General features: G+C 39.8%; 1 protein-coding gene across 7 annotated transcripts in view; it reads right to left on the bottom strand.

The window, feature by feature from the left end:
- The window catches only part of Kat6b (lysine acetyltransferase 6B), a 186,548-nt gene that overhangs the window by 33,908 nt on the left and 139,254 nt on the right, over positions 1-13,386 (bottom strand). For all 7 annotated transcript variants that reach the window (XM_041638852.1, XM_041638851.1, XM_041638849.1 and 4 more), the window contains 5 exons: positions 12,487-12,608; positions 10,440-10,555; positions 7,252-7,393; positions 4,189-4,350; positions 493-586 (listed from right to left, as the gene is read on the bottom strand). In XM_041638852.1, the coding sequence (XP_041494786.1) occupies positions 493-586; positions 4,189-4,350; positions 7,252-7,393; positions 10,440-10,555; positions 12,487-12,608 (636 nt within the window). The remainder of the gene's footprint in view (positions 1-492; positions 587-4,188; positions 4,351-7,251; positions 7,394-10,439; positions 10,556-12,486; positions 12,609-13,386) is intronic.

The following is a 13,386-nucleotide window of genomic DNA, read 5'->3' as shown; positions in this document are numbered from 1 at the left end:
TCTTGAGGAACTTCTTGATACAAACACTAACAACTTTTGTCACAGCAAAAGAAAACTGAGCAGAGCTCATTCAGGTGGGGAGGCTGTTTCTCTAGTGGAAATAACTCCTGCCCCATCTCCTCTGCCCCGCACGGATTATTCAACAAGATGTTAGAAAGCGGAAATTCCTCATAACTAATGGTCACAAACGATTTCATACAAGCACCACAGAAGGGAATGCAAGTCTACCAGCTGATTTCACGCAATCGCTTTCTGAGCCAATGGCACTGTGGTAAAACCTAGTTTCAGTTTCCTAGAGCGCAACAACTGGTTGGCAGGAAAATTTTCACGTGAGGAGGATCTTCTAATTCATGTAAATATAAATAAAAGACCCATTATCTATTGATTAAAAAAAAAACACAACACAGCAGGTTAAATAAAGCTTTATGTGGTACTGTTTCCTGTACCTGTAGCCATCAGTTATTATGAAAATAAATAAAGTACTTCACTTACTGAAATCAATGAGAAACCGTCCAAACCCTTGCCTTTGGTGCTGGGGCATGATCATTATGCAGGAGACATTATACTTCTGCTGGCAAAGCTTTTCCTGAAGAAAAGAGAGACAGATCAAGTATGTCAGAGCTCTGCTACACTGGCCAGTTCCCTGCACCTGCCACTGTCCTTGTAAAACTGTCCACAGAGGTGAAACAGCGGCTTGGGTTGGGATCAGCCAGAGTAATCCTTTTGTGCTAATCAAACTAGCAAGTGACAACAAACCGTCCATGCTGGACATGCTTCTCAACCGTATCTTTATTCTACAATAAAATACAAATAGTGAACCTAGGAAATGTCAAGGGAGTAAAACAATACCGACAGTTGGGAATGACTGCTCTCCCTGCTCACCCAGCACCATGCAGCATCACCCAGTGGAGTAAGCTAGGAGCTGGCGGGTAGCCCTGCAAGATGATGATCTACAACTCTGCAATGGCAATCTCTCCTGATTCTGAGCAAATACCCCAGTGAAACCGAAATAGTAGACGTGTGAGTAGATGTGCACAAATGCATTTCTCTCGTGAATATGAAGGCAAAGTAAAAAGCTAAAGAAATAAGTAATTTGCATCTCAAACCACGAAAATCAAACAACAACAAAGACAACCAGAAACCCCAAAGTCTTTGAACAACAATGAGATCAAAATACTACCAATGGTTTAAAGCCAGGCGGAGGCTGGGTAGAGAGACAGCTCCAGGAATTAAAAAATTCGACATTTTCATGGACTGTAGCATCAGGCAGCAATATTTTATTCACAGTCACAGACGCCACCAAAACCTACATAGAGAAGATCTAGAAAAGGCTCTAAGACTGTGAGTGCTGTGGCCAAATATAAACCATCAATGAGGCTGCCCACAAATAGAACCACATCAGAGGATGACTTTAGAACAGCCAGATCTTAGCGAATTGGTTTCAAAGACCACAGGAAACGACTGGGGAAAAAAGTCTAAAGGGAGAATTAAAGATTTCATTGTGAAAGATGAACCCCCAGCTTTTGTGTATCCCTAGCTGTCTGTGGCATCTCTAAAATATGAAGAGTAAGTAACAATGTGAATGCCTTTTCTCTAGAAGATAAATTGCCCATCACTGAGTGTGCACACCAATGGCAAAGGCTCAAATAACTAATTTTACTGTGCAAAGTAAGATAAATGGGTCACTCTATCTAAAAAGAGACGCACTCTGGGCCAAGAGGATTTATATCCTTGATGCCATTCCTTTTTCTGTCCAGAACTGTGCCCATCTTGGAGAGCTCACTGAAACGTAATCAGACAGCAGTCCTCTCACCCTTTCTTAAGAGATGTTGAGGGGAGGGGGAGGAAGCCCAGGAAGTACTGCACCTGCTGTGCCAGCTTGAACCCTCCACAGGCAGGAGCCTTAGAACCACATGAAAGAAGAAGAAAGCTGGGCATGGTGGTGCAGCCTTTAATCCCAGCATACAGGAGGCAGAGACAGGTGGATCTCTCTGAGTTCCAGGGCTACATAGAGAAACAAACAAAAACAAAAAAGAAAGAAAGAAAATGTCAGGCAAAGTGATTCATGCTTATAATCTCAGGGATGAGAGACAGGAGGCTCTCTGGGGCTTGCTGATGGCTGCACTAGCCTAGTTAGCGGTCCCGAGTTAATGACTCTCTGGACACTGCTCACAAACACAGCAGTGCACATACACAAATACATGTGATTGCTACTAAACTCTAATTTGGACACTACAAGTGGACATCCTTTGCTCTAGTCTGAAAGTTAGATGCTTTAACAATTTGCAGAAAACCTGTCTTGGATACTCTGTGGCTATTCTTGATAAGAACCACTAAAATTCTGTTTAGAATATACTCTAAAGGGCCAAAGGTTTCCATACTGCAATTTATATATTAGAAAATAGTTTAATTTGCAAGTCTAGTACTAACGCAGTTACTTCTTAGATTCTTTTTTGTTTCACTTTTCTGTCGAAAGTATTTGTATTTGATAATTATAAGAAATGACCAAGAATGGCTGCCACAGTAGAGAAAAAGTTGAGTTTGTTTTGGTAAAATGTCTGGACACCCAGAAGGAAGTGAGGCAGGGAATCAGGACAGCAAGGATCCCCACCAATTGTTTAGGCTACTGCTCAGGGGCCAAAGCAGGTTCACAATGAGGAAAATGAAAAGACAGACAACTACAACAAAGGCATCATTAAACCTCATGTTTGAATTCATACACATTTTAAAGAAACTACTTTCTAATAGGAAGGATAGTATGAGCAGTACTATTAAAAGTACTTTTTAAAGAAAAATATCATCACAGACCTCTAAAAAAACAGTTATTTTTTTAAAAATTATGTAGATTCCTTATTGTAGAAATCTGAGTTAACTCTCTGGCCCATTTTGGATGTAGAAGGTGCAGAGCCTTAACCAGCGTGCATACAGGGAACACTGAAGCAGCTTCTCACTAGTATTGGTGCTTGCTTCTCTTCAATCTTGGGACTGTTCCACAGATTTAAAGAGACCAGGTTGCAAAGTTCATTCATATATATTGTACGTCCCTCTCATTTTTCCTTCTTTTTTGGGGGTGGTGGTAAAGGGATGTTGAGGATAGAGAATGGGAAGAGTCTCACCATGTGGTCTAAGCTGAGCACAAGCTCATGATCCTCCTGCCTGAGCCTTCTGAGTGTTAAGATTAGAGGCATGTGTCACTACACTGGGCAGAGAGCCTTCTATGGATCATTTCATGAACATTAAAGAAAAGCAGATTCAATAAAAGTCACTCGTCTGCTGGGCCTTTGGATAAACACCATCTGTTTGTGTAACCATTTTGTTTAGGTGAAACCTAAGGAAAAGTTGAACACCTGGCAAGCATCTTCAAAAACAGTTCTCTTTTAATTTGTTTGAGTTTTAATTTGTATCAACAGCAGCTTCTGAGCAGAAGAATTTGAAGAAGAGCTCTAAAGGAGGGAAAAGACAAGCACTGATCTAAGGATCTTAGTATGCAGGTCTTCTCCAGGGACTGCTAAAGACAGGCAGGTTTCCTGATGGTTAAACCTACAGCATTGACCATGAGAGGCAGGGGTGTTAAACCAGTCATCTATAGCTTCATCATAAATGGCCAGAGTTGTTTTATTTTTAAATTGCATTTACTTGTTGATATGTGCATGCACACATACCCCAACGCACACGAACAACTTCTGGAAGCCAGTTCTCTCCCACCACATGGGTCCTGGCCATTCCCCACTGACCCATCTCAGCACCCCACAAACACCGATGCTCTAACACACTGGGTATTGTTGACCACTGACTGAGGGAAGGAAATGAGTCAAAGAGACTGAGGCTGTAAATGCTACATCACAGAGATCCTCATGTTGACACCACTTAAAAGGAGGGACGAGCTTATGGAAATTAAAGATACTAAGTAGTCTACAAGGTGGCAACGAAATGTCTGTCACACAGACATAGTCAGCACAGCACATGGTGCTGGGGGGTCCTTTAACACTTCCTAGGCCCTGTTTTTTTTTGTTGTTGTTGTTTTGTTTGTTTTTGTCTTTTCAAACGAGCGCTAAACAAAAAGCTGAGGTTTTCAGAAACATGAGCCACTTATTCAAATTATCGTCATAAAAAGCCCTGTTTGAAGAACTGGGCTCCACCAAAAACATCTGAGAAAGAAAATGAAGGTCATGCTGGCTCGTGTTTTACCTTAGAGAAGTATCCAACCAGATGACAGCCTTTTTCATCATTTTTTGTAAGGACATAAAAAAGGAATGGCTCGACATCATAATACAATGTTTTGTGGTCCAGGAAGAGCTTGGCTAACAAGCAAAGGTTTTGGCAATAAATTTTGCTCATATTCCCATCAACCTAGCAAAAGAAAAACAGACAACATTATTTAACATAAAAATACCACTAGAATATAAATTTGTTTCTTCTGTATATAATTTTAAAAAGTATATAATTTTATTTCTAAATCCTAAACTATAATATTAAAATACTCCATCAAACAAAGACAGCATTAAACAGAATAGAGCTATTACTTGGAAAAAAAAATCAGAATTCCACATTTCTTCTTGTTAAGGTAAATTTAAGACAGCTAAAGTCTCTTTAAGCTTGTTCAAGAAACAGCAATGTTAGCAAAAAAGTCATTTCCACTTGAAATTTGTTGAGTTAAAATTTGTCAGGCATATTCTCTTAGTTTTAAAGTGGAGCCAAATAAATCTGAATTAAAGAAACAAATTTTTTATCATGTATGTTAAACTTCTGTTATTTTCAAATAAAAATAAAACAAATGAAGTGCATTACTCCAATCCTTCAAAAGTGTGGCTTAACAGCAGAGGCCTCCATTTTGGATTTATCCCAACTATCATTTTAAAAATAATTGGAGAAGATAAAATCCCTGTGTTGGGAATACTTAGAGAGAGAGTGAGATGAATTTCAACCTATAGTAAGTACCATGATTACAGTCTACTTCTCTTCAAAATAAAAGACTCAAGCTGTGACACTGACGGCTCCCGACAGGAGCTAGGCACAGACACCAATTTCTTTGATCAAATGCAGTGAGTTGCTGAAACAGAGAGCCAACTAGACCCCACACTCTTCTTAGGGGAGATGGGTCTTTGCTAACCTGAGCTCTTTAACAATGAACTTGACCATTCTCAAGTCTCCTGTGGACCATACAGGTTCTCACAATGCACAAATTATTTTTAGATTTCATATAACTATTTCCCTTGGACAGAACCTCAGTCCCACACATAGCAACATAATCAAATATAGGCACAGGCACTGAGAATACAATTCTCTCTTTAATTAAAGGAAGTTGTGATGTATTTGTGAGTATGGTCCTTTTGGAAATGGTGCTGTACTGTATATATAAAAGATGGAGATGTGCACCTGTGTATCAGAAACAGAAATGAAAACTCTGAAACAAACTCTGATCAACTGTGAAAATAAAAAAAGGAACAGATACAGAAGAGTCACAAAAATCCCTAGTAATTTGTGATAAAAAATTTACTTGTTTTTAAGTCATAGAAAATATCTAATAGTTTTTTTTTCTATAACTGATATATTCAGTCACAATGCTAGAACAGAGCTTTAGGACTTATTCCACACCCTTAGTGTATAAATAAACCACAGACCCACTTACATCTCTGTGCTGTCCAAACACATGCCCAACAGACAGATTATTGTGCCCCAAGAAGACTTCCTGATTAAGCTTCCACCACGGGCTTACTCAGGCTGACTTATTTAATAATTACTTAAGGCAAAAAAAAAAAAAATTACTTAAGGCAAACAATGCATTTTGCCGACTGGGAAAAAAATGAAAAGTCATTTCAATATTCTTTTGGTTAGAAGAAAGGCATCTAAGACATCAGGTAAGGAGTAAGGAAGGGAGTAAAGCTGGCTCTGTTCAAAGGCTCCATAAGAGCAGCTCTGTACCTTGCCTCATTGGGGCTGGTCAAGTGGCACCCTAAAGTCTACTCCGTTTTCCCTTGCATCAGGGAACTCACTAGGAACAATTTCCCACACTTTTCAGGGATATGTGGCTATGACTGAAGGCATTTTGGTTGTAACAAATGGATGGAGTGGGGGCACCACTGCAACTTGGGGCTAGATGGTGGGATGTTGCTGAACACCCTACAGTGCACATAAAATGTATTATTCAGTTTAAAATGTCAGTAGTACTCAGGCTGAGAAGCCTATGCTTGGCCTTTAATGAGAATAGGGCAACTTCAAACACAATTCCTTTTGCCCTTCAAACTTGCTAGAAAGTGCAGGGAGGGGCTTTTAAAAAAAAATATGTACCACAGCCAGAGTTTCCTGACCAGTATTGTGGAAAACAAACAAACAAACAAACACTCCCAAAACTTGTGAACTTGAGCATTCGGAGAGGAGATCCCTAAAGTACATCGGCCTTGAGAGAAAGATGTCAAGTCTGCTGTAGAAGGCAGGCTTGATCTGAGAACCTGAAAGGTAAAACAGCGCATACACCAGGATGGGCCAGAGAGAGGACAATGAAGCAAGGCAAGAGAGGCATGCAAGTCGAGTGAAGAGAATAGAGACGAGAACCCAGACACCCTGTGAACACACAGTACCAAGAAAAGAAAGCTCGCTGTCCTCAACACATGACTGACTCAGCTAAACTAGATCCCTGAGACAGACAATAGAAGCCTGGTTAAATGATGAAAAAAAAAAAAAAAGCGAAGACTTTCTCTGCTAAGACAATTCTAAAAACACAAAATGTTTTCAAGAAACCTACAGTGACAGACATGTGAGCAGCGGAGTTCTGTAGGGGTGGGGAGAAGCCACATGTCTGCTGGGATCTCACCAGAAGGGTCTATCTGCCCTGGCAAGCCCTGGAAGGAAACTCAGGTGTCTGTGTTCTAAGCAGGCACACACAGCTGCTCAGTTCCCTGCAAGAGGGAGGACTTGCCAGATACTGGCAGGAGCTGCTAAACAAAGCTAATTTCTCCTGCCAAAGGATGTGGAATTTACAAAGAGCCAAGGATAGCATAAATCTACTGGTGAATATATTTGTTGTAGACTGGGATTGGGAAAAGACAAAAAAGTCAATGTGATAAGGCAGGAATTCTTCATCAATTTAAATGTGGCTTAATGTAGTTAAATATTCCAAAACATGCGGCTATTTTAAAGATCGGTGTGAATTTCAAAGCCGAGACTGAATACACACAAATCACCTAAGTAAACAGTCAATAATTAGGAATATTAGAGTTGAAAAAGATGATGCTTTTGTTTACATATGCTTACCTCAAATACTGAAAGGTCTTTCCTTCGATAAATTTCATTGGCAGGAGGATGAAACCATCCACACTTTTTGGAGTGTCTTAGCAAAATCTTTTTACTCTTCATATACTTAAGACAGAATTCACACAGGTAGAGCTTTGGTAATCTGTTAAAGTTAAAATCATCAAAGAATCTATCAGGATGGTTATACTGTTACATCAGTTTGCTCTAAGACATCAAAAAATGGCTATAAATCTTTTGAAGCCATTTCAGAAACAGGAGAGGAGCTGGATGTGGTAGTAGACACCATTAACAGTTAACACCAGCAGTGGGAAGTCAGAGGCGGAAGGAGATCTCTATGAGCTTGAGGGCAGCCTGAGCTACGCAGTAAGACCCCGACTCTAAAGGAAAAAAAGGGAGGAAGTGGGGGGGGGGGCATCCAAAAAAGAAAGATCCAAAAAAATACAAAACTCTTAAAACACATTTAACAAAATGTGTCATGTGTTCTAACTACTTTGTGATTAATCATCTATTTACTTAGAACATTCCTATGGAAAGAAGAATTTTAAATACCTGGAGCCAACACCCTAAAAAATAAAATAAAATAAAATCAGTAATTTGGAATGCCATCCTTTAGGGTAACCAAGGATATTTTTGAAATATAGATTTAAAGTTATATTTCTACTAGTGTTAATGTACAGTGTTGTATCTATAACAATATATTTTTTCTTTTCAAGGCAGGGTTTCTCTGTACCATTGGAGCTTGTCCTGGAGCTAGACCATACTGGCCTTGAACTCACAGAGATCCGCCCGTCTCTGCTTCCCCCACCTTGAGTGCTGGGATTAAAGGCATGTGCCACCACTGCCTGGCTTTATAACAATCTTTTATTTATAAAGTAAGCTTACTATTTTTAAAATCATCTGGATACCTATGAGGCAGAGGTCCTAAAATGTGGCTTTTGGGTGAGAAAGCTGAAGTTTATCACATGCATGTGTAGGTGTATACACACATATGTATAATATAATTGATCACATATGGTCTTAAGTAGTCAATGCAGGCTGACAGTCGAAAGATCACATTTGTTTTCTACCAATTCCACTGTTGTATTAATGTTTACATTAGAAAGTGTTGTGGGTTTTATTTTTTGTCTGTGCAGTATTATATCTTTAACCTGGTTATCTGCACTCAATGATGCAGCAATTACAAACCACACATTTTTTAAAGATTTATTATATATATATATATATATATATATATATATAGAGAGAGAGAGAGAGAGAGAGAGAGAGAGAGAGAGAGAGAGAGAGTTCTGTCTGCATGTATGCCTGACTGCCAGAAGAGGGCACCAGATCTCACTATAGATGCTTGTGAGCCACAGTGTAATTGCTGGGAATTGAACTCAGGTCCTTTGGAAGAGCAGTCAGTGCTCTTTAACCTCTGTGCCACTTCTCCAGCCCAATCCATGCGTTCTTTAACCTTCTGAAACTAATGGTACTGTTTAAACAGCAACAACAAAGGGAGTGTGCTCACTCACATATTATAGACATTTACTTCAGTGACCTGGCCATTAAATCTTTCCAGATAAAAGCAAATGAAGAGCGCCTCTAAGTAGGGCCACTGTAAGTTATATGCACATATTATGCAGATATGTAAATTATGCATACACACATTTAGGTTCATATGTAGTATCAAGTGGCTCATGACAAAATATATGCATTAGGTGGACAAAGTCCTCACTCTGTAGATTCTCTGCTGACCTTGCCATCATTTCATTAAATCTCAGCTGAGCTGCATTTCCACTGAGAATTATGATTTTCTTTTCTTTTTTTTTTTTATCTTTATTTCTAGGTACCTGGAGGGACAGCCGTGGGTGCTGGGAACCGAACTCTTATATTTTTGGTTGTGAGCCTAGCCTTTAACGGCTGAGCCATCCCTCCAGGCCTCTTTTTCTTTCTTTTTTTTTTAAGATTTATTTATGTATACAGTGTTCAGCCTGCATGTATGTCTGCAGGCCAGACAGAAGGCACCAGATCTCATTACAGATGGTTGTGAGCCACCATGTGGCTACTGGGAATTGAACTCAGGACCTGTGGGAGAGCAGCCAGTGCTCTTAACCATCTCTCCAGCCCTGAAACAATTTTTTTTTTTTTGGTGTTTTTGAGACAAGGTTTCTCTGTAGCTTTGGAGCCTGTCCTGGAGCTAGCTCTTGTAGACCAGGCTGGCCTTGAACTCACAGAGATCCGCCTGCCTCTGCCTCCCGAGGGCTGGGATTAAAGGCGTGGGCCACTACTGCCCAGATTTTCTTTTTTATTAAACTATTTTTTGAGACATAATTTCACTTGGTAATCTAGGCTGGTGAGGGTGAAAAACTGAGATTCTACTAATGCCATGTACCTTGATGTGGGTAAAAAAAATGTTGGGTAATATGGTCACAAAGACACTCTTAGTCAATCTTAGGTCAAGAAAAATGAGAAAGTCTGATGGCATTATTTTCTCTTATTTTTTTAATAAAATGGTCAGAAATGGCTTTAAGTGATTTGGGGAAGGGTCTCCTAAAGCTACCTGCCACCCACTACTTCCTCCTATTTTTCTATTATACTAAATTTCTGAGGAAAAAAACCTTGAAAATAAAATATGAGCAATTAGAAATAAAATTTACATCCGTAACTAGAAGAAAGCAAGTGGAGAAGGAAGTCTAAGACGTGCCTTAAAATGGCTACTAGTTTTTCCTGATTTGGTCTCATAAACATAACAGAACAAATGACAGCATTTGTCCTAAACCAAACATGGAGAGCATGGCCTAGAAATTCAAAGAGAATTTATAACAACTCTGGCTCCTAATGGTGAAGGAATATGCACAAATAGTACAAAAACAAGTCAGCAAAAGTAAGCACATGGCAAACACTTTTAACTGACTACCAAAATTAATGCTTGTTATATTTATTCATTATTTTTTAGAGACAAAGCCAAAGATGACCTTCATCTTCTGATCTTCCTGCCTGCACCTCCCAAGTGCTTGAGCTACAGGGGTGCATCCCACAATCTGTTTTATGTGGGACGAGGTGATGGAACCTGGGCCTTGTGCATACTAGGCAAGCAATCTATCCACTGAGGAACATCCTCAGTTCTTAGGTTACTCTCAAAATCATCTTCCTGCTTTAGAATCCAGCGGCTTCCTTCGTTTCACTTGGCCTCCAGGCTTGGTCCGTACCTTGCATATTCCTGTGGGTAAGGCGAGGAGTACCAGGTTTGGATTTCATATTTTCCAAACTCTATTACTGAAGGGTACCGACCACAGTCTTCCACTCCACTTTCATACTCTATTTTCTGATAAACAACAACAACAACAAGTCATGGTAAAATACAGGTACCAAGATGAGAGTGTATTTCATTTACATTATCTTTTCTTTTTCATTTGAGGCTACCCAATCGTATCATAGATCTTAATTATTAATTAATTAAATAGGCATGCAAAATAATACCCTTAACAGACACGCCAAAGACAGGTAATAAATATGATGCAAGCATATCCCCAAATTTATACACCTGGGTGTAACAATAGACTGCAGTGCATTCAAACCTGCATTACAAGATGGCACAGCTACCACTACAGATATTCGCAGTTCCCTGCTCCTAGAGAAAGTACCTGTGAGTTCTCGTCTATGCCATGTGAAGTGGTGTATGCCTATTATTTCCCCTCCTTCCGTAAAGTAAGCTAGACAAGCCTGCACAGTCACTACTTGGTAACTCAGTGTCTAGCGTAGCAACTGATGTAGGAAAATAAGTATTTCTTGAACAAAAATGCCCTAGTTTGGGGCTGGTGAGATGGCATAGCAGGTAAGGCATTTGCCGCCAGGACTGAAAAGCTGAATCCGATTTCTGGAACCCATATGAAGGGAGAAAGAGAATTAATTCCTGTAAACTGTCCTCTGACCTCTCTACACCCGCACCACCGGCACTGGTATGTGCCTCCCCCACAAAGAGATTAATGTAATTTCAAAAACAAGCATTTTCATGTTGTAAAGAAAGGGCTTTAGAGTAAGCACTGTCTTTCAGGTAGTGACTACTGTCCCTTACCTTTATGTAAGAATGCACCCACCCCATAGACAAAGAACAGTAACAAAGAGGGAGATTGCCATTTGCTTTAGCTGAAGAAGAACAAACACAAAGGTCTGTCAAGGCAGGACAGGAATAAAAATATGTACTTGTTCTTCAGATCAAAACTAAAAGTCTTTAGGCTGACAGGATACTGCTAAAAACAAGCTAGAAGCCCACTGTGGGCAGCATGATCTCCTCAAAGGGAAGAGGCAGGGTAGAGACCCATCAATAATGGCCACACGTGACTGTCTACTGACAGTAAAAAAATCGCAATTACTTGTAAATATGTCTTTGAGCAGTCTATAGCCTTACTTCTCCATGTCGCCTGATAGTAACCGAAGTTAAGCCGAAGAGGAACCATTCAGAGAAATTACTAGACAGTAAAAATAAAGATGACTTCGAATGATTATAAAACACATTTCACTCATCAATGCCAAAAAGTTAAAAAACTGGCACATTTTCATGTGGCTGGCCACTTCCATCAGAAGTACAGGTGAATCAGAAGCAATGTGCTTTTTGGTTACAAATTGAAATTGTTATTTTACAGTGTGAGCAAAAAATTATAAAAAATTATTAGAAACTTTTTAAAAGCTACATCTTATTCTTTATTTTGTGTTTGAGTGTGTGTGAGTGTGTACATGTACGCTGTGTTTCTGAGGAGGGCAGAGAGGACAACTTTTGGTAGCTGGCTCTCTCTTCCCACCACAGGTTTTGGGGATTGAATTCAAGTTGCCAGGCTTGCAGAGCCAAGTGCTTTTGCCCACTAAGTCATCTTTTTGGTTATTGTTATTATTTTTAAGATTGTGTCTCTCTATGCAATCCTAGTTGTCCTAGAACTTGTTTTGTAAACCAGGCTGGCATAGAACTCACAGAGATCTGTCTGCTTCTGCCTTCCAAATGCTGGGATTAAAGGCGTGTGCTACCATGCCCAGCTAATTATTATTGTATCTGTATAACTAGTACTACTCTGGTCTACTTTGTGAGAACAGTTGAGTCTTTTTCCTATTCTGAAAGAATAGATAATTCTACAGTAAAAACGACAGACATAAAGACAGACATTAAAGAACCACAAAGGATATTGAGGGGATTCTCTATAGCCTCAAAGTAATGGCTAGAAGCTTTACAACCCTGGTTACTGCTCCGTGTGATCTAGGCCTTACCTCCCAAGACAGTTCCCGGGCCTGCTTAAAAACGTCCAGATCCTCTTCAGTCACAACATCCTTGTTTCCGATCACATTTACATCTGTATTTTCTTGTTTGATGCTTATTTTAAGTTCAGTATCTGTCATTTAAAACCAGCAGAAAGTGTATTCACTGATTTGAAGCATGGATGACTAGCGCATATTACCAAAATGGTGCCAAATAAGCAGTGGGCAGCCAGGGGTCTTTTTCCACTGAGCGGAATAATCTTGTACAGCTAAGTATGGCTCACAGATCCAACAGTAATTCTTTCCCTACTACAACTACATTTTCAATTGTACGTATATCACTGCCATCTTTTTATAACAAATACAAGGGAAAGTAAGAACAATAAAAAGCAAAACATTTTTCAACCAAGATTATAAGTTATGTCTAGTTATAGCATTCCTGTCATTAGTTTTGAGTCCATAATATATACCAATTTTCCCAAACGACATCTTTTGGCTTTTTGTTGGATAAAGGATAATAAATGTAATGGGCCAACTTGCTCAATTTAATTTTGAAATGGTTTCCTCCCTAAGGTGGATGGATACACACAAACACACTCAACCCAATGCACACTTCACAGAATCACAGATCAGGCTCTGTCGAGACGGAAGCAGGATGAACTTTGTTGTAAGAAAGCAATGGAGCAGAGAGAGAGGCAGAGCTGAAACACCGGGCTGGAAGCACTGCCAGCATCCACAAAGGTGGTACTGGCTACAGAGGCGCACAGGAGAGAACATGGCAGAAGCACAACGGTGGCTATTCATGCGGACTACAAAGCCAGAAGCATCGCTAGGAAAGCATCTGGGGGGAGGGGTGCCTAGTGCCACTACGAATGGAAATAAATAATAGAAGGCCAGAGAGTATTAGTTGGA

Source organism: Microtus oregoni, unplaced genomic scaffold (assembly GCF_018167655.1).
Source record: "Microtus oregoni isolate MIOR12 unplaced genomic scaffold, Mior012 000056F_ref0000123, whole genome shotgun sequence".
NCBI classification, from domain to species: domain Eukaryota; kingdom Metazoa; phylum Chordata; class Mammalia; order Rodentia; family Cricetidae; genus Microtus; species Microtus oregoni.
The sequence above is the reverse complement of the archived record's forward strand: the minus strand, read 5'-3'. Positions and strand labels throughout refer to the sequence as shown.